A 25,594-nucleotide genomic window follows, 5' to 3' on the forward strand; every position below is an offset into this window, starting at 1 on the left:
AAAATAAACAAGCTGATAAACTTTTACTAGACACGGTGGAAAACATCCCCCCCTCCCCCGCCGTGTGTTCAAAATTGAAAGCTGATTGCCATTTCATCTGTAATTACAGGACCCTCTTACACAGGCAGGCACTTAAGAGAACTTCTGCAATTGCTGAAATTGAGAGGATTACCCTGATAGCCCTGGTCAGAGCTGAGTGGAAAATGCACTTTCTTAAATGCACTATTCTTAAAATAGATGAGGCAGACTCTTCTCGGGCCAGGAGGTGAAGCGAGAGTGTATGTAAGTGGAAGGTGGCAGGTGGCAGAGAGGAAATGTTTTTTGCTTTTTCCTAATTTTCGGTTATCACTGTCTTGAATGTACAGGGTCGTTTAGTCTCAGCCCTAATGGCATAAATTGAACCATCAACAGTACCACCCAACAAAGGATGGTGAATTCTACACATCGTACATGGGAAGTGTTTAGGGAAACTCATTTTATGTGGTTTTCCAAAGCTGAATGGAATCCAGTTATTTTGAGTGGCTTAAGCAGATATCTGCTATGTTTCTCAGACAGACAAATATGGCAAATATCTGCAGAGGACAGACGTCTGTCCTCTTTCCGAGGGACATCCAAGGAGACTCAGAAGCTGGGCAGCCGACCCAAGGTCACACTTCCTGGGGACACAGGGCAGAAGTTAGAAGACAGGGCTGCTTCAGGGGGCAAGGAAGGCAACCTGGAGCCTTTGTCTTCCTGTGGAACAGAATCCATAGATAATTTGGGGCAAAAATAACACTCCTGGGCTTCCCTGGTGGCGCAGTGGTTGGGAGTCCGCCTGCCGATGCAGGGGACACGGGTTCGTGCCCCGGTCCGGGAAGATCCCACATGCCGCAGAGCGGCTGGGCCCGTGAGCCATGGCTGCTGAGCCTGTGCTCCGCAACGGGAGAGGCCACAACAGTGAGAGGCCCGCGTACCGAAAAAAAAATAAAAAATAACACTCCTGATATTCATCAACTGAGTCAAAAAGCAGAGCTATATCTAGAATGGGGTGAATTAGGGTGAATTAGGATATCCTCAACATCCTTGTGAAGTTGCAAGCACAGCCTTTCTTTCTCAACTTTTTTTTTTTTTAAACCGGGTTGTCCTGTCCTAATAAGCTTATTTATGGCTGCGTTGGATCATCATTGCCACACGCGGGCTTTCTCTAGCTGTGGCGAGTGGGGGCTACCCTTCGTTGTGGTGCGCGGGCTTCTCATTGCGGTGGCTTCTCTTGTTGCGGAGCACGGGCTCTAGGCGCGCGGGCTTCAGTAGTTGTGGCGCGCGGGCCTAGTTGCTCCACGGCATGTGGGATCTTCCCAGACCAGGGCTCAAACCGGTGTCCCCTGCATTGGCAGGTGGATTCTTAACCACTGCCCCACCAGGGAAGTCCTCTTTCTCAACTCTTATGGAAAACGTCTTCTGCCATAAGGCGATGAAGAGGGGTTACCCATAGTCTGGACCCAATGGGCAGGGTAAAATATTTTTAAATTAGTTAATAAAAATAAGGGTGGGAGGTGTCACATAAAAATCGAGGTTTCTAGATCCTGTTGAAATCATAGGATCTGGTGCCCCTAGTCTGTCTTCTCACATGACAGTGGGACCCAGGACTGGGTCTCAAGTCTCCCTCCCCTTAGATGGTGCATGGTCCCTACTTGATAAACTTGTAACCTGGTGAGGCCGGTAACGAACCCAAGTTTAGATGCTCGCTGCTTGAAAGGCCAATACTTGAGAGGCAAGTGTTTGTAGAAAAGGGAAATTTGCTTTATCCAGGAGGCCAGCAACCCGGGAAGATGTTGGACTAATGTCCTAAGACCATCTCCAAGTTACCGGTCGGGAGACAAAGGTTTTAAAGGCAGTGGGAGGGAGGGGGAGGGGGCTGCAGGCGACATGATCAGCTCGTGCTCAGTTCTCGGATGGGCTGGCATCAAGGTTGAAGCTTTGAGCATCGCCAATTTTCTGGTTTCAGCTGGTCTGGGGTGTACGTGCTTTCGGTCAGAAGTTTTCAGCTGGTGGAGGTAAAAAAAAACAAACAAACAACTTAGGAATGTGAGTTACACCTTTATCTCCATCTTTTAGGAAACTGGGAGCTCAGTGACTCTACTATGGGGCTGGCTTGTAGTCTAGATTGTTACCAGTTTCCCGGGCCAACAGGCATTCTTTGTTTTCCCATCTTCACATTTCCTAATCACTCACTCTTGAGCCAGTGTTTTGAGACTCAGCGCAGGCCTGGCCTTTACTTTAGACACAGGGACACAGGGGCTTGTGTGCAATTTCCATCCCCTCTTTTCTCTGATACTCCTCAGTCTTGAGGGGAACAGTGTTGGATGAGAAAGGGAATGACATTTTGGGTAGAGAGGTTAATCATAAACTCAGCAGAGGAGCTCAGTTTTAGGGGGACTTGGTTTCACACTCATCACTTAGTGGGGATCACTTACTTATATTTTGGGTCTGGATCCCCCAGGCGTTTGAGTCCCCAGAGAAAAAGGGACGTATAAAAAGGATGTATAGCTGTGAGTTAAGTTTTATTTGGGGCAAAGAGCCTCCGATTCTGGAGGCTCTTGTAATTCTCATTCCATGTGGTTTTTCCCAGACCCAGAGCGTGGCAGGGGCTTCAGTGGGGTAAAAAGACAGCTTCTCTTGGAAGGGGCTATTGTATGACTGTGCTCTGTGGGCTTGTTGGTTATATTCTGTCAGATCAACGCTTTTGGGGGGAGCACCGTTGCCTAGAATGTTACCACTTTTCTTAATAAACACTTTTATGTTACCTGGGCAAACCTAACACAACTTCCTTGCACATCTGTCAAGTTAATCCATTGGCTGTCACCTTGTATTTTGAGTCAAAACAAATACACAGACTGATCTTTAATTTATAGCAGGAATTTCTTTAAATCATATGGGGCTAAAGGAGACGCTTTATTGTTTTTTTATCCCAACATGCATTCTGTGAGCATCACTTAAGATCACATTTGTTCAACAGGGTGAATAAATCCAACTGCTCTGTTTGCTGCCAGGGTTATTCAATTTACTCTGTCTTTTAATCCTCCTATTTCTTCCCAAATTGTTTGCTGAGAAAAAAATTCTCCTCTGTCAAAAAGAAATATTTAGGTCACTTCCTGAAGTCATCTTTGCCCTGAAAACTTAATTACAGAACGGTTCCGGTTTTCTTGTATGTTATTAAATGATGGCATGCCTTGTTTGGACTTAATAGGTCTGTTCCACAATCAAATGAAAGCCAGTTAACAGGAAGTATAATTACTGCTATTATGCTGTAGTTATCACATCACGAGACAGCTACTCCCCCAAATGCGATCCTTCTCATGAAAAAGTGGCCCTTTTTATTTAAAAAATAAATAAATTTGGAGTCTGAACTGCAGAGGGATCTAAGGTTTGTGAATTTCCCTAGTTTGGGGATATTATTTCTAACCAATTAGCACGCACAGAGACAGCGTTCGGTGCCAGGATAGATGGGTCCCCGCATTTCTGCATGCACCCACTTTCCCTGTGCTGTGAGTTTCTGTAGATGTGTCCACTAAAAGGCAGCAGAAGTGGGTGTCATGAAAGGAGGCACATTTTGCACTGAGTGCATTTTTGATGTTGAAAAGACCTGCATTTTTTTTTTTTTTTTGTGGTATGTGGGCCTCTCACTGTTGTGGCCTCTCCCGTTGCGGAGCACAGGCTCAGCGGCCATGGTTCACGGGCCCAGCCGCTCTGCGGCATGTGGGATCTTCCCGGACCGGGGCACGAACCTGTGTCCCCTGCATCGGCAGGCGGACTCTCAACCACTGCGCCACCAGGGAAGCCCAAGACCTTCATTTTTTATACGACATAATCCCTTAACAATTACAATAATGATCTATGTGCACTTTAGCAGTAACCCTGGTTCTGCTGGGCTTATGGAGCTATTTTGACTAGACATGGTTTTTATCTTATTCTCCTCTTTAGAACCCAGACCTGCCACAGGATGCAGCTTCATCCACCCTCTCACTGTGTCCAGAATGCTCTTTCTGCCCATTTCTTCCACAAGGAATCAAACCTCTTTCATCTCCACCCCTGAAGTATGTTAGGGTATTCCTGCATGATTTATTCTTCCAGATCCCAATAAGAAGTGCTTTTGCTTTCAAAAGAGAAGACTTGGAAAGGCAGTGGTTCATCTTCAGGAAGGGGCTGGGAACGCTATTTCTCTCTCCCTCGGTTCTCGGAAAGCAGGGCATTTCCTGGTGGACGTCGTGGCCAAGAGACATAATTTCTCATTTCCCCTGGGGAAGGCCCCCCATGCTTGCCCAGGGGGAATTGCTCTCTTTTACCAAAGAATGCAAAGACCATAACGCGGGGGGAAGAGGGTGGCACTTGTCTAAACCTCCAAGGTCCACCCACGGGTATTCAGGTGGCAGAGACATAGCAGAGGGGTCAGCGGGACACAGGAGTCACAGCTGATGGCCCGTCTATCCAAGCCACTGTTATGGGGACCGGGAGGGAGCATTGGTGTGGAGTGACAGAGCTGAGCCAGCGGACTCAAGACCAAAGCCTTCCTGTGCCATGTGCAGCACACACATAAGACACAGCCACAGGCTGGACTTCTCAGGTCTCTGGATGAAGCGTCTGGTGAAGATGGCGCTGACCCTGGGTGGTCAACCCATCCATTATCTCCCTTTTTAACTGCCTCTGAGCAATGACGTGTCCAGCCTCAGGGTGTGGATTCTGATTGGCTGTGGTTAGTCATGGCGCTCCAGATGGCTTTGCTGGACATTTTCTTGTCCTTCCTGGCAGTGGTCAGGTGACCTGAGAAGATATAGTAGGAAGTGGCCGAGACCCAGCCCCTACCTGATAAAACTGAGGCCACGCTTTGTCTTCAGGTTTCCTTCTCCAGGAGACACGAGTGTCAGGAAGTTACGCGTGGACCTGCCTCCAGCATCTTGTTACCGTGAGGCGACAGCATGAGGATGAAAGGCCAACTGGGAAAGTATGACAGCAAGCAAGGAAGGAAACAGGCCAAGCGACATCAAGGAGAGGCTGAACAGTCACAAAACCACCACCCTCTGCACTCCCTGCAAATGAAACGTTTCTTGGTCTATGGCTTAATCACTACTGCTTGAGTGGTTCTATTGCTATAGGTGAAACATCCTACAGGGTACAGATGGGATTTTGTTTTTCTTTTTTTCTTAACCTTGGATGTGTCGACTTAAAAAAAAATGCACAACGTGAGAGGTGCGAGTTAAGTTTTATTTGGGGCAAAATGAGGACTGCAGCCCGGGAGACAGCGTTTCAGGTAGCTCTGAGGACCTGCTCAAAGAGACGGGGAGAAGGTCAGAATATATGTGATTTTGGTGAAGGGGGGGTACATGCAACTGAGCACTTATTCTTTGCAGAAGGTTTCTGCTAGTCTCAAGGAGCGGTCGTCACCGTGAAGGATTTTAGGGCTTTTCTAGATACGAGGAGACACAAGAATTGGGCTCATAAAATCAGCTCCTGAAAATCTCTAACTCTCTGAAGACCTGTTCTGCCAGTTTTTCCCAGAGCACAGAGGGCCTCCTTCCTGCTCTCCACCCTGAACTCCTTTCAGGGGCCGCTGAAAGTCAGCGGCTGCAGCATCACATGATTTAATCCTTGTAGAGGTAGATGGCAAGAGCCAATGGTGAGTGCCCATTTCTAGTTGACAGAAGTAAAACATCTTTATTCCTGAAGATTTAAGAAAAACAACAAAGTAGGCAAGGAAAACAATCACCTCTGACCTCGAGATGATAAGGCTTCCCATGCTTGGACGCCTGATATTCACATGTCTCTAAATTCCCTTTCTCTGGATCAAAGCAAGAAACACACATGATCTTGCTGTCTCTGCCCTCAGGCTTCCCCTTGATCCTTCAAATTCCAAGGGAGAAAAATGGAAACATTAAATAAATGCAAAAGCTTAGCTTTAAAATTCCTCTTTCCTGAGTAGCCTTCTGCAAGGACCCTTGTCCCATAGTTCCTGGCACGTAAAAGTCACCCAGTAGCTGTTCTCTGGCAGAATAAGGACCATATTGGATTCCCCATCTTTCTCATCTTTCCAGCTGAGAAGCTGGGACTTGCTAATTGACACATAAAGAAAGTCACTCATTGGCCTTCTTTCAGGCGCGAGTCACTTTGGAAGATTAGTATGCTTAGGTGATCCCATTTTAACAGCGAGATAATCTTGTACAATGACAGGCAGCTCTTCAGAAACGCAAAAATCACCGCACACTAAAGATTTGGTTCTGAATAGCAATTGATGAACAAGGCACAGCTCTTTCAGGAACCCTCACTAGCCACACAAAGGAAAGAGTCTTGGTGCCGTGAGGGAGGACTCTCAGATCAATGAGGGTGATAAGTAAGTGGCCTTTGCAGAAAGTCTGTATGTTCACTGATGCAGCTTTGAATATTTGGCTTTAAAAAGAAAAATAATCTAGAATGCGAAAATACAGACGCTGATTCTACGACCACTGTTAATGTCAACTGCTTGGAAACCCAAGGCTAAAATAAGCCACGCAAACCCTTGATTTAAGCGCTGTTATAAAATGTGGCTGTGCTTGACAAAAGCTTGAAAGGTACTTTCGTTGAGTTTCGTGATGTTTATGTATGTGCCTTGCTGAATTTTTAGATGTAAATCTGTTCTCCATAAGGATGCAGGCTAGTTATTTTTTAAAATGCCCTGACAGGCATTTTAGAAAATAGAGTTAGAGTGGAGGGAAGCCCACTGGCCAGGATACACCCACGCCAGAGGTAGAAATTGCTTCATCTCTAGACTATATCAGGGCAGTGACAACGTTAAAAATCGTCACCTTAACTACTTCAAAACAAACGAGACTTCTAAACTCTGCAATTAGTTCATTACACTATTATAGGTAACACGGCTCTATTAATAACATTTATTTCTGCACATCCTAATTATTTCACAGCAAACTTATTATTCTATATAATAGCTGAGTAATTGCTTGAATCTAAGTAGCTGCAAAGGTTAGTTATGTTTACTTTATGTGGTTAAGTGAGTTTAGGGAGTGTAGCAGTCAGCAAAGGCAAGCATATACAGAGTAACAAATAACCCACAAGTCACTGCAGCCTAACACACACCAGAAAAGGCCAATTTCTCACATATTGTGGATAGCCCTCTAACTAATCTCAACTCTGTGGCTCTGATTACCAGGAGGTAAGAAGTAAACAGATTCATATACAGCAGCCAGACTTTGTAGAGTGTGGTCTCATTGGAAGTGATCTCCAAATTCTGTAAGTGAAACTGTAAGGCTCCTTTGATTATGGAGAGGACCACACTCTGGGAAAGGAGGGGTGCAAATATGAATCTAAAGACCAAGATGTATAGAAAATAGAATCTTAAAAAAAGAAATGAGATCTACTTTAATCCCATTGACTTTCTCATTTAAGTCTTGAGAGTATACAATTTTAGGGACCATCTCTAAGAAAAAAAAATTAAAATTACAAATAAAAATCAGGAATGGATGTGCATATTTACTTAGGAAGAGAACCTAAACCACAACAGGTTAAATATCGTAAAAAGTTGATCAATGCCACAGATATCACAAAATTTCAGGAAATGAATGCAATATCATTAAGTAATGGCCCGACGCACCTCTGTAATACTGTTCTTACACATATTTTTTGAGTACTCCTTGAGAGCTTCTTTACATGACAATGATTTTGAAATACAATTTTCGTATAATGATATACAAATCAAGCATTCCTTACATTTTTTAACATTGATATTTATGATGTCTAATACATGTGACATGTCTGCTATGTGCTGTATGGCTTTGCATTTTCTGATAAAGTTTATTTTGTGCAATTTTCATAAAAGAAGAAAAATATATGATGTGTTATCCTAGTACATGCTGCGTAGTCAGGTAAACTCTTATAATAGGGAATTTCCATTTTGATTAGATGTCAAAGAGGATTGAATCCTCTACTTTTTTAATATTTTAATTTTTTTAAACCAAAATATAGTTGATTTACAATGCTGTGTTAATTACCACTGTACAGCAAAGTGATTCAGTTATATACATTCTTTTTTTTCATATTCTTTTCCATTATTGTGTATTGTAGGATACTGAATATAGTTCTCTGTGCTATATAGTGGGACCTTGTTGTCTACCCATTCTCTCTATAAAAGCTCACATCCGCTAACCTCAACCTCCCACTCCCTCCCTCCCCCAACCCCTTCCCCCTTGGCAACCACGAATCTGTTCTCTATGTCCGTGTGAATCCTCTCCTTTCAATATTCCTTGCCTGATAATTGGGAAGGACAACCACCTCTCACCCATGGGGCTGGACCCAGTCCCAGCGAGGAGACCCAGGCTTCTCCTCCATCTCTTGCTAATGCGTGTGGGCAAATCTCAGCCACACAAGAGAGTATTTAGTGCCTTCTTTTGGGTGGGAAACAAGAGGGCTGGAGGGTTACACCAGGTCCCTCTGCCAGAGTCCCACATGTGGCCATTACTACCCTTCAGTACCAAGGAGGCATGAGGGACTCCACGTGGGAATGGAGAACAAACAGGATGGGTAACAGGCTGCTTCTGTTTTCAGGCTCCCAAACTATATAGGGGATGCATCACTCAACCACCATCAGCTTAGAACACCTCCTAATCGTGCTTGCTTTTCTCTCAGATCGTCTCACCGTCCCCCAGGCATGTGGATTGTTTATTCCAGGTGAACAAGAGAAACTCATTCTGACAAATCCCATTTTCTTCTTTCCCTACTGCTTAGATCAGAACCTAAAATCTGAAATTCAAGAGAACAAGATTCTTCTGACTCAACGCCCACCCCTCTCCCCATCCTCTGACTTTGTGCTGTCTGGAGAGCATTGGCTCTGTCTTGAGTTTAAAATTTCTGTGATGAATCTCAAAAGTTATAGCCATAGACTTGTTTGCCTTTTATTTGCATCTCTTCCATAACTGTTGTCATTTGGGCAATAAGCCAGAAATGCCCCAGCTGCCTGGTTGTAAACAAAAGTGCAAAGGAATGTGGGGAAAATGCATACCTAGTTTAATATTTCATATCATCCAGACACAGGTGTAGTTGTGTGACCGACAGAGGGACCACAAACGCTTGGAAGGCAGCCAATTCCAACAAAGTTCTGTATCCCAAACCCAGATGCTCCCTATCTGGGTGGGGCCTGGTTAATTTCAGTGTGGCTTCCCCAGGGCAGGAGATGCTGTGGTTAATAGAAAAATCAGCCTAGAAGGGGAAAACCAAGATTACTCCCAGAGAGAAGCCAGACGGGATTAAACAAGCCTCTTCCTTCCCTAGTGTGTGTTATATTCATTTAAATATTTACTTAGAGCAAATACATTTTAATGAATTTTCAGTTAAAGTTAAATCGACTCATTAAACCACATTTAAGAGATGAGCAATGCACGAACAGCAGTGGGAGTGACTTGCTAATTTCTGAGTCTGTTTGACTTGAACCCGGGGGAAAACGGTCCGTGTGAGGGTGGGGATCTTCTTAGAACAGACACAGCCCTTTTTAGTATACAAGGCATTTCACACCCATAACCGAGCAAGGCTGGGGTGAGCATTCCCAGTATTCAGGACCTCAGAGAAGTTGAATAACGGCAGGGATTCTCAGCCAGCAAATACCAGAAAGCAGACAGAAGTGACTCAGAAGCTTTTCAGAACCAGCCTCCCTGCCCGCAAGTGGGAAACACCCCGAGGAAAACTCAGTTTCCCTTTCTCAAACATTCGCAACAAGATCTATTTTCTGGCCATTTTTTTTTTTTTTTGGATGTCAGATTTTTAATCCTGATTATTTAGCATTTACCAATCCAGATGTACTCTATTACACTGCAACTATGACATCCTTCTTTTTTTTATTGGAGTATAATTGGAGTATAACAATGTTGTGTTAGGTTCTGCTGTACGATGACGTGTACAGCCTTTCTGAACCTTAGAAAGTTGACCTTTATCTTCTGCCTTCCAATTGGGTTTGGCCAATGGGAAGCACCAACCAGACCACAGACAGCAGGAGGAGAGACGTATCAGGGTATTTCTTTCCTGCTTCTCTGATTTGGTGACAAGACTCTGACAGTAATCCCACCACTCCAAGATTACAGCCCCTAGAAGAAGATTAGCCCTCCTCCAAGGCTCCAGCCCTGAGTTCTGGTGACACTGGCTTCTCCTCTTGCCCTTTCAAAGATAAATGAAATACATCATATGAAAAATGCTAACAATAAAAATGCTTATCATAAAAAGCTATAGAAATTTTTTTAAATGTGGCTGGTGTTTCACCAGACTCAAATGTATTTACAGAGTTGTAAAAAAATATCACCACCATATATATTGAGTTTCAAAGCTATGGCCAATGTATGAGGATAAAAATAATTTCTCTCCAATTCCTTGCTCTGAACTCAAGAAGACATAGTTCTGTCTCAAAGAAGGTTTTGCAGAAGCTGACTAATAAAGCAGGTCACCTCAAAGATCACTGGAAGAGGGCTTCCCTGGTGGCGCAGTGGTTGAGAGTCCGCCTGCCGATGCAGGGGACGTGGGTTCGTGTCCCGGTCTGGGAAGATCCCACATGCCGCGGAGTGGCTGGGCCCGTGAGCCATGGCCACTGAGCCTGCGCGTCCGGAGCCTGTGCTCCGCGACGGGAGAGGCCACAGCAGTGAGAGGCCCGCGTACCGCAAAAAAAAAAAAAAAAAAAAAAAGTAAATTCAGCTCAGTTACAAAAGCGTTTTTTTTTTTCATTAGAAAATTGAGAGACATTCATAAAAGAATAAAATAAGGAAGTAATGCTGGTCCCTATGTGTTTCAGGGGTTCCCAAGACCAGCCCCATGTTCAGAGACCCTCTAGAAAGACTCACAGGAATTGGCAGAGAGATGTTCGCACAGCTGAGGTGTAGCTCAGTGGCGTAGATATGATATTCAGGGGGGCTGTAAGGGACAGTGGTGGGTCTGGGGGTGTCCACATGCAGCCCCCTTGTGCTGTCCCTCCAATGAGGGCCACACAGACACACTTGCTCCCAGCTATAAGAATGCGGCAGCATGCACGCTGGGTTTCTGCCCAGACTCAGACTCAGGGCTTTTACTGGGGGCTGGTGACTTAGGGCACCATCTGCCTGGCTTGGCCAAAATTCCAGACAGTGACAAGGACAGCAGGTGTTCAGCACGAACCGTATCATTTGCACAGACAGCCTAGGCACAGTGAGCCCCTTTTATTAACTATCGGCTAGGAGCCGTTCGACACTGAGAGTCAACTTAGCTCTCTGACGCCAGCCAACCTTGCAAGCCGTTTTCCTGTTCCAAGGATAACAGTCTCGGGCCCCCTATGATAACTTTTCTCTGCACACCATGTATTCAGAGCCCACCTTGAAGGAGACCCCTCCCCTATGCCACGTCATTCAATTTAATCCTCGCACACGTATAGACTAGGAGCTGTTACTGTTCCCATTTTACTGACAAGGCACAGGAGAGTCAAGCACCGTGACTGTGTGAGCAAATCACACAGCCAGCCCGAGGTAGAGATGGGATTCAAAGGAGGGGGTCTCACTCTTGATGAGACCCCCCCCCCTTCATGCCCCACCAAGAAGCCTGATGGAAGAGTCAGGGTTAGAGCCTCCCATTGCCTTTCAGTTGGCCCTCGTGGCAAAGCCCTCCTTTCCTTTGACTTCTCCCAAAATGAAAACACAAGGTGTCTTGCCAGCTATGTGATTATGGGTTGTTTCCCATAGGTACACCCCTGCAGGGGTTAATCGTATGTAAACCGAGGGACCACCTGTTTCATGGCGTTCTTCTGAGTATTGAAAGCCAGTGTGTGATAAGGAGGGATCTCTTTCTTTGGCAGTACTGGAGGGTAGACAAAGGCCAGGAATCTGCAAAGTACCCGCCTCTGCATAGGAGGCTGATGGGAAGAGGCAGGAGAAGGGCAGGCTAAGGTTCCCGCGCTGGGGCTACTCCACTCTCTCACCCAGCGTCCAGGATCCAGACACCTTCGTCCAAAAGACAAAGTTCCATCCAAGTCTTTCTAACTGAGCTGCTGCCCCCCCAAGACTCCTCTCCTTCCAGACCTGGTCTCATGACCGATCGAGTGTAATCAGACCCAGATCAATCCAGCCTTGTTCGTATTCTTCCTTACCTACTTTGGTTTTCAATAATCTATGTTCTTATGTTTTTCTCATGTAGCGTTGATTCTCATGGCATGTGTTATATTGTGCACTTGAGATGTTAATTTCATTTCGCTAGAATTTTAAAAGGCAGAAATCAGGCCGTCCCCATTTTTGTCTTCTCATTTTCTCACGCGTTGCTTAAGAACTTAAATTACTCTAGTTTGCATTCACCACAGAAATAAATGGAATGTGGCAGATAAAGTTTAGGTTATGTCAAGTTCTTATGGCCCATAAAAAGCGCAAACCATCTAAAAAACCTTTCCAGGAAATTATAAGAATGTGAGAACACCTGGGAGGCATTGGAGATGAGTCCCGGTAATCCCGTGAAGGCAGTTGTAAATGCATTCATTTATGATTAAGTGTACACCCTCCTCGGCGCTGCCTAGAGCTGAGGGAGCCAAATCCAACTGTGAAAACCCTTTAGAGAAGAAAAGCATTGCTTGAGAAGCAAGGGTTTGAAGAAATCAGTGAATTTTTAAATACATACATGTTGATAATTTAAATCTAAAGGAGTTCTGGGGAGAGATGGTGGTGGGACGGCCCCTTCCAGTCAGTAATCCTGAGATCAGAGGGTCTGTCAGTCTGGATTGCGTTGCATATGTTTAATATTAGTATTTCCTTCCCAGTGCACCGGAGCACAATTTAGTCAAACTCTCTGGGCAAAACTAGGAAGATCATGGGATAATACTTTCAGGTATTAAAATATACAATGCACATCTTCCAAAATGGATGTATTTTGTATTGCACTCTTCCTAGCACAAAAATTGCCAAAACCTTTATGTATAAATATGGGGTTAATGTGCTTATGTTTGAGATCTGCAGATGATCCGTCATGGAGGCAATAAGCTCATCTCCCTGTTCTACAGAAAATGAGTCCAGGGACTTGTAATTTGTCCAACCTTTTCCCCAAGTTAGAAATAACAAGGCCAAGTAAACTGCATTTTCTAAGACATTGAACGAGGCTACCTTTATGAATGAATCGTGGCTTACCGGTGGATTGGCAGAGAGAGAGAGAAGAAGAAGAAGGAGAAGTGGAAGGGGAAACGGAAGGAGAGGGGAAGGGGGGGGAGGGATTTTGCCTTCTTTGGCCTAAAAGATAGTCATATTGTTTACATCCATTTTGTGCTTCAAATTGGAGTATTCATTCATTTTATTTTTAGATTCAGTTGATTTTGTAGGTAGTGCATATTGTAGGACACAAGTCATCAGCTCGGAGGAAACAAATTTCATTCATTCTATCCTAGCGCTACTTCTAATACACAGGACAGCCCGTGCAGCCGGGGGCCTGGGAAGCAGGTGTGAGATATCAGGGCAGTCCTGCTCCGTCCCATAGTTCATTTCAGCGGTTTCGTCGGTTTTCAAATATATCTTTTTCTCCTTGTATCGAGGGGCCTAGTTCGACGGCTTTGCACTGCATTGCTTGGTCGAGCACAGTGCCTGATACTGACATTTCCTCGAGTCAGAGAGAAGGAGCCGGGCTTATTCCACACGTGCTGTGGTGTCTGTGCTACTTATTCACGGCACAAAATGTTTACAGTGATGATGCCAGTTTCTGGGTCTGCTGACCATCTCCTGTACCTGATCACCACGGGCTTGAGCCTCTGACAGACAGGGAATGGGGTCCTCAGAGCCACCTGAGTCGTGTTCCTGCAGGAGCCCTTCCTTGTCCGCACAGCGGTCCCAGCCAGCCGCCTGCCCAGAATCAGACACAAACATTAAACACGACTCCAAGTGGAAAACTTCCCACCACCTCCGGGAGGCACGCTCCGAAGATCCCGAGAAGGCTCCCATGGAAGGTCTAGACTGCCACACCCAGAGGCCTCCGCAGCCCCTGGTACGATACTTGGAGAAATACCCAGATGTTGCCTTTAATACCTTTTCTCTTGAGGAAAAAGTATCAGGCAGTCTGTGTGCTTTTTTCCCATCATTTAATAGAATCTCAGTAGAACGTCAAGAACAGGAAAATCTGTAACAGAACAAAGCAAGAAGCCAACAGTGTGTACTCAGGCACATGTCATTTTCAGCAGGTTCAAAGGTCACAAGCCTAACCCCGGTACCAGGGGCTCCTTAAATGTCTGTGCCATAAATGATACCAGGGATGCCCTCTTTTTATAGTTAAATATGTCCTATGATTAGAAAATGTGAATTCCCATTGTCAAAAACCTTTGTCTCTCCATATCATATGATATTGCTTATATGTGGAATCTAAAAAAAGGGTACAAATGAACTTATCTACAAAACAAATAGAGTTACAGATGTAGAAAACAAACTTATGGTTACTAGGGGGTGAGGGAAGAGAGGGGTAAATTGGGAGATTGGGATTAACATTTACACACTGCTATATATAAAATTGATAACTAATAAGGACCTACTGTATAGTACGGGGAACTCTACTCAATACTCTGTAATGACTATATGGGAAAAGAATCTAAAAGAGTGGATATAGGTATATGTATAACAGAGTCACTTTGTTGTACAGCAGAAACTAACTCAGAGGGTAGGAGTGGGAGTTTGAGTTTAGCAGACGCCAGCTATTATAAATACAATGGATAAGCAACAAGGTCCTACTGTACAGCACAGGGAACTATACTCAGTATCCTGTAATAAACCATCATGGAAAAGAATATGAAAAAGAATGTGTATATATATGTATGTATAACTGAGTCACTTTCCTGTATAGCAGTAATTAACACAACATTGTAATTCAACAAAAAATAAAGAAATGAACAAACAAATAAAAAGAGCTAGGCCTTTGAAACCACCTCCAGCCGGGTTCAGATTCTGTCCCCCACTACTCAGCGACCCCATGACTTTGGATGAAGGACAGTGATAGCTCCATGAGCAGAATTTCTTGGCATTTGACACGTAGTACCTGTTATACTTGTTATTAATTGTGCTTATGTACTAATAAAATATACAGTGAAATCTTTAAAAAAAATCTATGAATTTGAGTCAAAAGTAGTGAAATGAAGTGAAGGGAAAATACATACTTCATAGATGTTGTCTGGGTTTGGTTAAAACCTGGCAAACCCAAAGATGTTCTCCTGGAGTTCAACCACATGGTGTTGCAGTTTCTTGGAGAAAGCAATCTCGTTTTTATTTTTTACATGATAAGCTAAGAGAGAACCAATCTACATATTTAAATAACATGACAGTGACATTCCTAAATGATAATTTACTGAAAATTAGCTGGAAATATTGAAAATCATTATTTTCCACTAGTCATCTGAAGCTGAATTCTTTTCTATCTATATGCAAATGTTGGGTTCCTTTGTCTACTTTTTTTTTTACAATACTATAATATTGCCTATTTCATAAAGTTAAAATTAATAAAGTTCTGTTACGGATCGTGAGACTTTTTGATAGCAGGTTTGAAAGATTCATACCTGAATGTAAATGTTGCTATCATATGCTACTTTTGCTAGCATGAAGCTATAATTTCCATTTTGGTATTTAAATATAATGAATTATTTTAATATCTTCCCATCACTACAAGGATTTATTGATTTTTTTTTTTTTTTGCGGTACGCGGGCCTCTCACTGTTATGGCCTCTCCCGTTGTGGAGCACAGGCTCCGGACGCGCAGGCCCAGCGGCCATGGCTCACGGGCCCAGCCGCTCCGCGGCACGTGGGATCTTCCCGGACCGGGGCACGAACCCACGTCCCCTGCATCGGCAGGCGGACTCCCAACCACTGCGCCACCAGGCAAGCCCGGATTTGTTGATTCTTTAAAAAAAAATCAGACTTACGTTTTAAACTGAACGTCACCTTCTTAGAAGTAAAGTCAAGCAGTCAGATCTCCGAGTTTATCTCTAATTATCTGAAACCTGCTCTCCGTGCCAGGATCTTTGGAGATTTCTCTTTGTTCCTTGTTATTTCCCTGGGTTTTATGTGACTGTCTAATTTTTAACTGTAATTTAAGTCCTCTTTGGGAGAGCAGCATATAATTAAAATTGGTCCTAATTGTGTGTTTTTATTTCACTGCTACTTAATAAGAAATTATAAAACAATTTGGCGCACACTGGGAGATCCGAGCCCAGAGAGAAGTTGCAGTCGGGGGAAGCTTTCTGTCTTTTTAAACCACAAGATGCAGACTAAAGCCCAGGTGGTCCCAGCATGTTTACAGGACTCAGCGCTATGGAAATGCACCAGAGGACACAGGGCTATCAGCTTTTGCCTGCGTTCCTCATCAGCATCTAGATTCAGAAAAGGACTGGAAAATTGGAGACTTCATGTGACTCCAGTGTATGACCAGATCCAGTTACTGCAGCCAAAATTTCTGCTGACCCTCTAGCTGTGCAACCCAGGTGGCTTTTAAGATGTTATGTACACCGTGCATGTTTGTTTATTTCTTTATTCCATTCATTGCCTCCTTTTCAGCCCCATTCCTCGTTAATCAGGATCCTTCCTATAAGATTATTAATGAGAGGAGAATCCCATCAGCGTAAACAATATCACAGCTTGCGTGTGTAATGACTTGCCTGAAAAAATCTTTGTATCTGCGTTACATTCATTATAGCCCTCGTTTTAATACAGTGTAATCAAGACAGGAAAAGTGCCTCATGGCAAAGCCAAAATAAATAAATAAGAGGGAGGGAGGGAGAGAGAGAAGGTGGGAGGGGGAGAAAAAGTAACAGGTGGAAGATATATTGTGTCTGTGATCATCAACCTGTCAGAGTCTGCAGAGACTTCTATGGGTATAACTTGTGGAAGCTTTTGTACAGAAGTAATGACACAGGCTAGCATTCTGTTACAATACCTTTCTGTGTCAATAATTTTAACTCTTTACTTATGATACCGTAGCTGTTAATGAGGTTCTGGTAATTGTGAGGGAATCCATCTAGCCAAAAAAAAAAAAAAAAAAAAAAGAAGTTCAAGTTTTTCACTGTGATTACTGCCACTGCCCCAATTTTCAAGGGTTCGCTACAGTCCAGGATTGTGGCTGGGACATACACAAGCAATTCAGGTGAAGAAAAGGTGGTAAGCGTTTCCTGAATGTTTTCCAAATTAGTTCCTAAAAAATTGTGACAGCAAATAGAGACAAGGACAGGATGCTTCAGACATAGAGAAGGGATATCAAGGCCTGGGGAACACAGTTCAGCCCATAACAAAAGGGTTCAATTATTGTATGCCTCGTCTCACCTCCAAAAATGTATTCAGGGTTCTGCTCCCTGTTGGACACTTGCCCTGCCAAGTCTCACTTATATTCTCAAGTCACTTGGCCTAATGTTTCTACGCAACATCTGTATCCCTGGCCAGGACTTTGGCATAAATCCCTATGTCCTCTACCTAGGTAGCTTGTCTAAATGTAGGGGAAAATGTATACTGTTTCTTAATTTAATCTGGTTTCCCCAAGGCTACTCTGGAAGTGCCAAAGAAGGAAGACACAGTGCCCCTCACTTTTCCTTCTCCAGCCTTGGCTTTCTCTCACCGGGCCCCAGCCCACCCAGCGCTCACGGGGGAAGCGGCACCATTGTGAGTGTTCATTGGAGAGAGAAACTTTTCTGTTGGGAGTGACATAGGAAAAGACCTGTGGCCAACAGAACACAGGGACATAGCCGCTTCATTATGGACATTATATTCCTTCTTTCTTTTTATTAAAGTATAGTTGATTTATTTTTTAATTTAATTTAATTTTATTTTTGGCCACACTATGTGGCATATGGGAGCTTAGTTCCCCAACCGGGGATCGAACCCACGCCTTCTGCATTGGAAAGGCAGAGTCTTAACCACTGGACCACCAGGGAAGTCCCTGAAATATAGCTGATTTACAATGTTGTGTTATATTCTTTCTTTTGAGAGACATTTAGGCAAATAACTAGCAAGTATTAATTCCTAATTAAGTAATAATTAATAATTAAGCTCTAGATTAATCAGGCCAGTCTTTGGAGTCAAAGAGCCTCTGAATTCTGACTCCTGGCTTTCATGATCATGTTGGAACCAACACTGAAAAATTCTGACATCTAATTGCTGAGTACAGGAGTCAAAAGCCTCCAACAGAAACTTACCTGTTATAAACCAAAAGGAGGAAGAAAACTCAGGGAAGTGTGGAATCAAGAAAATCAGTGGAAGAGAGGGTTTCAGGAAGGAGCAGGTAGATTGGAACAAATGCTTTGAAATACACCTACTAGAGTTAGGAAAACGACAGGTATGGAGTACGATGAAGAGATATTTTGAGTGAGCGATGAAGGAATAGGGGAGTCAGGTGGCAAGAGCTCAAAAACCATGTGCTGAGTCAGAAATACGTAGACAGATTGTTTCATCACGCCAAGAAGTGTTATGCTGAAGAGCAAGTGAGAGAAAGTGATGGAGGCGGATACGGAGTCGAAGAAAGTCTGCTTTGCTTGTAGTTGATTTGAACAGAGAAAACTACACACGTTAGTAAAGACATGGGAAGAATCGAGCTGAGAGGTTGATTATGAGAAAGAAGAATGACCATGTAAGGCCCTAGAGAGGATGTCTGGAATGGGCAACAGCCAACAGGCGAAGGAACTGACTCTAGAAAGGAAGACAGTCCCTTCTTTTTTCTTTTTCTTTTGCGCGGTACGCGGGCCTCTCACTGCTGTGGCCTCTCCCGTTGCGGAGCAAAGGCTCCGGATGCGCAGGCTCAGCGGCCATGGCTCACGGGCCCAGCCGCTCCGCGGCACATGGGATCTTCCCGGACCGGGGCACGAACCCATGTCCCCTGCATCGGCAGGCGGACTCTCAACCACTGCGCCACCAGGGAAGCCCTGGGAGAACATTTTGAAGTGCTTAATTACCTCTGTGAAATAAGAGACACACTCCTCTGCTGAAAATAAGATGGTAGGTGAGGATAGAAGGGAATAGAGGGGGACGTGGAAATGTATTTTCAGCATGAGAGGGAGAAGAAGATGTGGCGGGCTTTCTGCACCTCGGGGAGGACGTTGATTTCAAATTATGAAGATGTGCCTTCTTGCATGACTTTACCCAGTGGAGTTTGGCCACTTAGATCCAGGCAGAGAAATTAGATCCTAATTTTTATTCAAGGTTGTAAACAGAAGGGCCAGGGAGTCTGGAGTGCTGTCAAGAATGTTTTACACATACATATGTAAGGCGCAGACTTAAGCATTGTTACTGGGCAGATAGTAAGCTAGTCCACACGACAAGCTTCAGGCTGAGATGTTTTTATGTTTTGTGTTTTGTGTTTAAAAATGAGAAAATTTCTTTCTTTTTTTAATAGGGGCCCGTGGCATCTTTAGGAGACTGTTATAGTACAAAGCAGGATGTCTCTTAAGACTGAGATTATAGGGGTTCTCCTGACAGCGTATTTAAAATGATACTGGCCCTACTTCATCCAGCCATGGGAATGAAGACTCAACAAGGGTCACTCTTAGCTATATAAATATCTATTTGCTTAAAATCCTTATATAACAAACGTCTAAGTCACTTCATTCATCATCCATTTATTTCATTGAAAGGTTGGGCTTCTACTCAAATCAGTAAATGGGGTTATGAAAGGACAGAGTGTATTCCCTCATAAAGCTTCTATTCCAATGGCTGAGCAAAAATGGCATCACTCTCTTGGTTTACAAAATTAATTCTGGAAAGTAAAGGGCTCAGTTTTCATAAGGAATCCAGGACCTCCTGGTCAGGTAGAAGTGAATACCCTAATTAATCTACTCAGAGGGGTACATTTACCCAAAATAAAATCAACTCATGGAAAATGCAAGTCTCGGCCAGTGACCCGGCTCAGCTAAAGGTCATACAGATCCATTCAGAGAGTTGTTTTCAAAATAACACACAGCTGGGCTTCCCTGGTGGCGCAGTGGTTGGGAGTCCGCCTGCTGATGCAGGGGACGGGGGTTCGTGCCCCAGTCCGGGAAGATCCCACGTGCAGCGGAGCTGCTGGGCCCGTGGGCCATGGCCGCTGAGCCTACACGTCCGGAGCCTGTGCTCCGCAACGGGAGAGGCCACAGCAGTGAGAGGCCCGCGTACCGAAAACAAAACAAAACAAAACAAAACACACAGCTGATTCTGGGAGTATTTATCAGAGATAGTATAATCTAGCAGGACCCTATGAGGCCTTCCCAGAATAGACACCCCCTCATGTCCTCCACCTGCCTTTTGTCTGTAGAAAAACTTTAGTCAAAGAAGAAATTTAATCAGAGAAGTGAGAACATGCAGAAAGGAAAATTGTCAAGCAAGACAAAAGAATAATACTTTAGCTATTAAACAAAGTCAAGGACCTTTAGTTCCTCCTCAAGGGCTATAGGTAATATTCTGAGCCATGTCCTTCGAGCTGTTCTGCAGATACTTGAAAGCCCCACCAGGTGGGAGAAGTCACCTGTACGCTGATCACAAGCATGTAGACGTCAGACGGGTTGGAACCAGAAGGCTGATGATGCCGACTCCCGATTACCTCACCACCAACCAATCAGAAGACTGTTCAAAGCTGACCACGCCCTCCCCTTTGAACCATTGCTATAAAACTCCTCACTACCCCCTCCAGGGGCGTTTTGAGGGCATTAGCCTGCTGTGGCCCCCCTTTGCCTGGCAAAACCATAGAAGCTACTCTTTTCTGCTTCACCCAAAACTCTGTCTCTGCGTTTCTATTTGGTACCCGTGAACAGAGGCCGAGTTTCAACAACCATGGTGATCTAGAGAAGAATGGCTAAAACTGCACATGAACTAAAAAGACCCGTACCGTGGCACGCAACCGTGGCCTGAACCTTGGTATCTGAGCAGCAGCGAATTAGTTTGCAGATCCTCACAGAACCTCTCTTCAACACTGCCCCCTGTGGCCCTGTGGAGTAATGACAGAAGTTCCTTTTCTGCTTGATACTTAACAAGAAGACGATTGTTTTTGAACTATAAAAGCAACCATGGATACTGAAGGCTTTAGTATGGGAGGAAATCAAGACGGGAATTGTTACCTTTACTAATGAGGCTTGTATTTCTTGAGGAATTACTTGGTGCTGGTAGTGGTGTGGTACGGCAACGTATGTTTCTCATCTTTATGAGAAGAGTCAGACTGCTTGCTTCTTTCATGCTAACAATGTCGAAACTTTATTCAGAAACCAACTGAGGGACTTGCCTGGTGGCGCAGTGGTTAAGAATCCACCTGCTAATGCAGGGGACGCGGGTTCGAGCCCTGGTCCGGGAAGATCCCACATGCTGCGGAGCAACTAAGCCCGTGCACCACAACTACTGAGCCCGCGTGCCACAACTATTGAAGCCAGCGCGTCTAGAGCCCGTGCTCCGCAACAAGAGAAGCCACTGCAATGAGAGGCCCGCGCACCGCAACAAAGAGAAGCCCCCGCTCGCCGCAACTAGAGAAAGCCCGCGTGCAGCCACGAAGACCCAACGCAGCCAAAAATAAATTAATTAAGAAAAAAGCATCATGCACGTCTAGTTGATGTCTTATCTCAAATGTAATTAAATGATTAATTTTGAAATTCATTGTTTCATATCTGGCTTTTTACTTGATAGTAGATTTCACCAAGGGGGCAGGGATCAAGTGTTTTGCTCATCCCCTGACACATAATGGAGGGCCTGATAAAATTGTTGATACTCAAAAACACCTGCCAAATAAAAGTTGGATGAGCCAAAGAAATGTTATTTCACACTTCTATTAAACATTGAACATTGTTACCAAATTCCAGGGCAGGCTACATTTCAACTCAAAGGCAACGGGCACCTTCCAGGTGAACAAGCTACGGAAAGTACATCTTGGAATTGAAATTATTCCTCCAAACTTTTGATGTATAAGAAACCGGTGCCCAGTTCAGACTTCAGCAATTGCTCGTGTTTGATTGATTGTGTTTCTTCAGAGGTGAAAGTTACAAACTGGCTCTAAAGGAGAAACTTATCAAGGAGGTATTGATTTTCTCTAAGTGTCTCAGAGGCAAGGCTGGTCCCTAAGACAGGCAGCAGGAGGCTGCCATCTCCTCTAAAGCATTCAGAAAACCAGCATCATTAGTGCCATTGTTGGTGTTTTCCACTGAAATCTTATGACTATTGCACTGAATTGGCCAGCATCTTTCCAATCATGGATTGAGTATCCCAAACCACGTTGGCTCTTCCAAGTATATCATTTGTCTCAAGACTGTTTGCACAGAATGAATAGATTTGCAAGAGCTGAACCCTCAAACTTGGATTGCAGAGGGAGAGTTATAGCCACTTGATCATAGGCTGGGGCTTGTTTGGCTACAGTTTCCAAAAGAGAGTTCCCACTCAGTGCAGACAGGACCTCTCAGGGAGAGGGAAGGGAAGATTGCTTGTAATTTAGCACTGCATGGGTTATAAACATGGCTATTTACATATATTCATGTAATCTTGAAAGATTTATTTTCCCTATTTTCCAAAGGACAAAATTGAGACTTACAGGAGTTGTACTGTGTACATTCACCTGGATAGCAGGTGACAGGTGGAGCTGGTGTTTGAACTCAGAACCACTGAACTCTCAAGTTCCAATCCTTTCCATAAAGAATGACAATGACACTTCAGTTCATATCACAAATCCAAAAGCATGGTTCACTGCCCAGAGGTGTACTGAGATTTTTCTGAAGGGGCATCTGGAGTTAGAAGGAAAAGTATCAAGATTGACTAATAATGAGGCCCAGCTTAATAAGAACTACTTATTTGTTATTCCAGTGCCAAAGCATAATTAGTTTCCAAATGTGGTTTCACTCATGTTTGTTCTGTTATTCTAGATTCAGGCTTTTTTTTTTTTTTTTTACATTCACTAATTTTAGTAGATTTTTAAAAAATCACTCAGTAATTATAATATCTAATTATATTACAGAGAATAACCTCATTCTTTTCTGGAAGTAAACATGTGCCTTATATTAAGGCAGTCAAAGCATCTTATTGGCATGGCCCCAGAAGGCCAGGGGTGGCCTTTGACCCCATGAGATGAGGAAGCAAAGCAATCTATTTTATTTTGTTTTATTTATTTAGTTATTGGCTAATTTTTGTTTTTTTTTTTTTGCTGTACGCGGGCCTCTCACTGTTGTGGCCTCTCCCGTTGCGGAGAACAGGCTCCGGACGCGCAGGCTCAGCGGCCATGGCTCACGGGCCCAGCCACTCCACGGCATGTGGGATCTTCCCGGACCGGGGCACGAACCCGTGTCCCCTGCATCGGCAGGTGGACTCTCAACCAGTGCGCCACCAGGGCAGCCCTATTGGCTAGTTTTGAGAAGGAAGACATGCGTTTAACAGGACTTGAGCTGAAACGCAGAGCCCTTCCCTGTGGCATCTTGCTGCCGTGTGAAGCTTGACAATTACATCAACATGGACGAGAGAAGAGCCAGGAGGAGAAGATGAGTCCTGGTGCCATTGTTTGAGCCACCGATCCCTGCCCTGTCTAAATGCAATGCTCCTCACAGGCAGTTACACCAATAAACTCCCTTTTGTACCATTGCTATTTTGAATTAGATGTTCTGTGTTGCTCAAATAGTCAGGCAAGTAGCCTGAAGAATTTGCAGCACGGGGGCACCCTTGTCGTACTCAGGATGCCGACCACCTTGGGTTTGTCTTAAAAGGTAGAATAAGTGTTGTATTTAGCCATTTTCATCCATCCATCCATCCATTCACTAAATATTTACTGACTGTGCCTTTGTTGGCTTTGTCCTTCTCACGTGCGGCTTCCTACTGTCTGAGTTCCGTCTCTGTCTGAACCCCTCACGTCAACTGGCTCCCCTTCTGGCATTTCAAATTTCCATAAACAAAAACACCATGCCCAGGTCTGAAATCCAGTCTGTCAAGGATCCCCTCCACGGGGACACATTTGCTGGTGCTGTCACTGTCACTATTCTGTGCATGTAGGATGTGCTGTCAGAGATACTCCCTTTCTGGGCTACAAGAATCATGCTGACCTCCTTCTGGGTGTGCCCATGTTGACCCTGATAGTAATCCCACCTCTGTCTCACGGATACAGTATCTCTTCTGTGATATTCACTCCCAGGGATCCTTCTCCATGAGCACCGCTGATGTGCAGATCAGACACTTCTTATTTTTATCAGCACAAATAATGTGCGGAGTTTACCGATGCCCACACTCTGTGATGTTCAATCACTAGTCAAGTGCTTTGATCCTGGATGTTCCAATCAGGTATCCGAACACAGTGTAACCACCCAAGCAGACTTCTTCAACAGCTTAGATCCTCAGCCCCTAATTAGTGAAGATGATGAAAATTTCCCCCCAACCATGAATTTTTTTTGCAAGAGTCAGTACATTAGGCAACGGGCGGGGGCACTCAACAGCCTCTTTCCTTTGACTGTTAAACTATTTTGGGGGGAGGTTTTACCATATATCTTGAAGTCACTTTGACCTACAAGTAGCTACAAAACAAACGGCCAAAACAGAGAGCATTCCGTTATTTGTCCATCTGAATGGGCTGGAATTTGTTATGGTTGATTTCTTTGATCTACATGTTGCTAAACCACTCAATCAAATGATTTCCTCTTTCCTTGCAGGGGATTGGGCGAATCACCCTTCTTCATGTTAGCATGTGCTGTAGAGAGAATTGCCAGTGGCACTCAGGGGGACTAGTGGCTCTCAATCTTTCCCAAGCCTAGCTTCCACCCAAGTAAGCAGTGCTCCCCAAACGAGTCCCGCATCACCATGCCCACCACAGCAGCCATGGCTGACAGCCGTTCCCAGATGTACCCTCTCCTCCCGCACATTCCTCACCTCTTCATTCAACCTTCCACCGGTATATAGTTTTTGGATCCTCCACTGTATTGCGAGCGCTCTCCTTGGTGCTGAAGATACATCAGTGGAAAAAAATAGAGGAAACGTGCTCAGAGATCTTACATTTCATAAAAGGGTAAACAACAAAATATAAACCTCAGAAGTAATTAAGTTGTGTTAAATTCTGAAAGGTCATAAGTACAGTGGCGAATAAAAAGGGAAGAGATAGTGGCGATCCGGGTTGCTAGTGATGGGAATGGGTGACATTTTGAAACAGGAGGTGACAAGAGTCTTTAAGAATATATTTGAGGGCTTCCCTGGTGGCGCAGTGCTTGAGAATCTGCCTGCTAATGCAGGGAACACGGGTTCGAGCCCTGATCCGGGAGGATTCCACATGCTGCGGAGCAACTAGGCCCATGAGCCACAACTAATGAGCCTGCGCGTCTGGAGCCTGTGCTCCACAACAAGAGAGACCGCGACAGTGAGAGGGCCGCGCACCGCGATGAAGAGTGGACCCCGCTTGCCGCAACTAGAGAAAGCCCTCGCACAGAAACGAAGACCCAACACAGCCAAAATAAATAAATAAATTAATAAACTCCTATCCCCAACATCTTCAAAAAAAGAGAAGAATATATTTGAGCAAACACCTGAAGAAAAGGAGAGATTTAGCCATGTGACTATCTGTGTCTCAAAGTATCACCATTGAAACGGTGACAGTAACACCCTTCACCTCATAGGCTTGTGGTGAAGGTCAGAATGACTCATGCACATGAAATGTTTAGAAAAATACCTGGCCCATG

The 25,594-nt window shown here is 44.4% G+C and overlaps 1 protein-coding gene across 9 annotated transcripts in view; it reads right to left on the reverse strand.

Annotated features, from left to right (window-relative positions):
- Positions 1-25,594, reverse strand: part of LOC132598370 (transmembrane protein 132B-like) — a 265,232-nt gene that overhangs the window by 61,139 nt on the left and 178,499 nt on the right. For 3 of the 9 annotated variants that reach the window (XR_009566476.1, XM_060310846.1, XM_060310844.1), the window contains one exon: positions 1,390-2,024. The exons of 4 other annotated variants lie outside the window; for them this stretch is intronic. Coding sequence is in view for 2 of the 5 variants with exons in the window: in XM_060310846.1 (XP_060166829.1) it covers positions 1,842-2,024 (183 nt within the window). In the remaining 3 variants the exon portion in view is untranslated. Of the gene's footprint in view, positions 1-1,389; positions 2,025-4,839; positions 4,971-24,794; positions 24,866-25,594 lie in introns of those variants that run through there. 2 more of the 9 variants (XR_011377964.1, XR_011377963.1) reach the window with 2 other exon arrangements.

This window comes from Globicephala melas, chromosome 13, assembly GCF_963455315.2.
Source record: "Globicephala melas chromosome 13, mGloMel1.2, whole genome shotgun sequence".
Lineage (NCBI taxonomy): Eukaryota > Metazoa > Chordata > Mammalia > Artiodactyla > Delphinidae > Globicephala > Globicephala melas.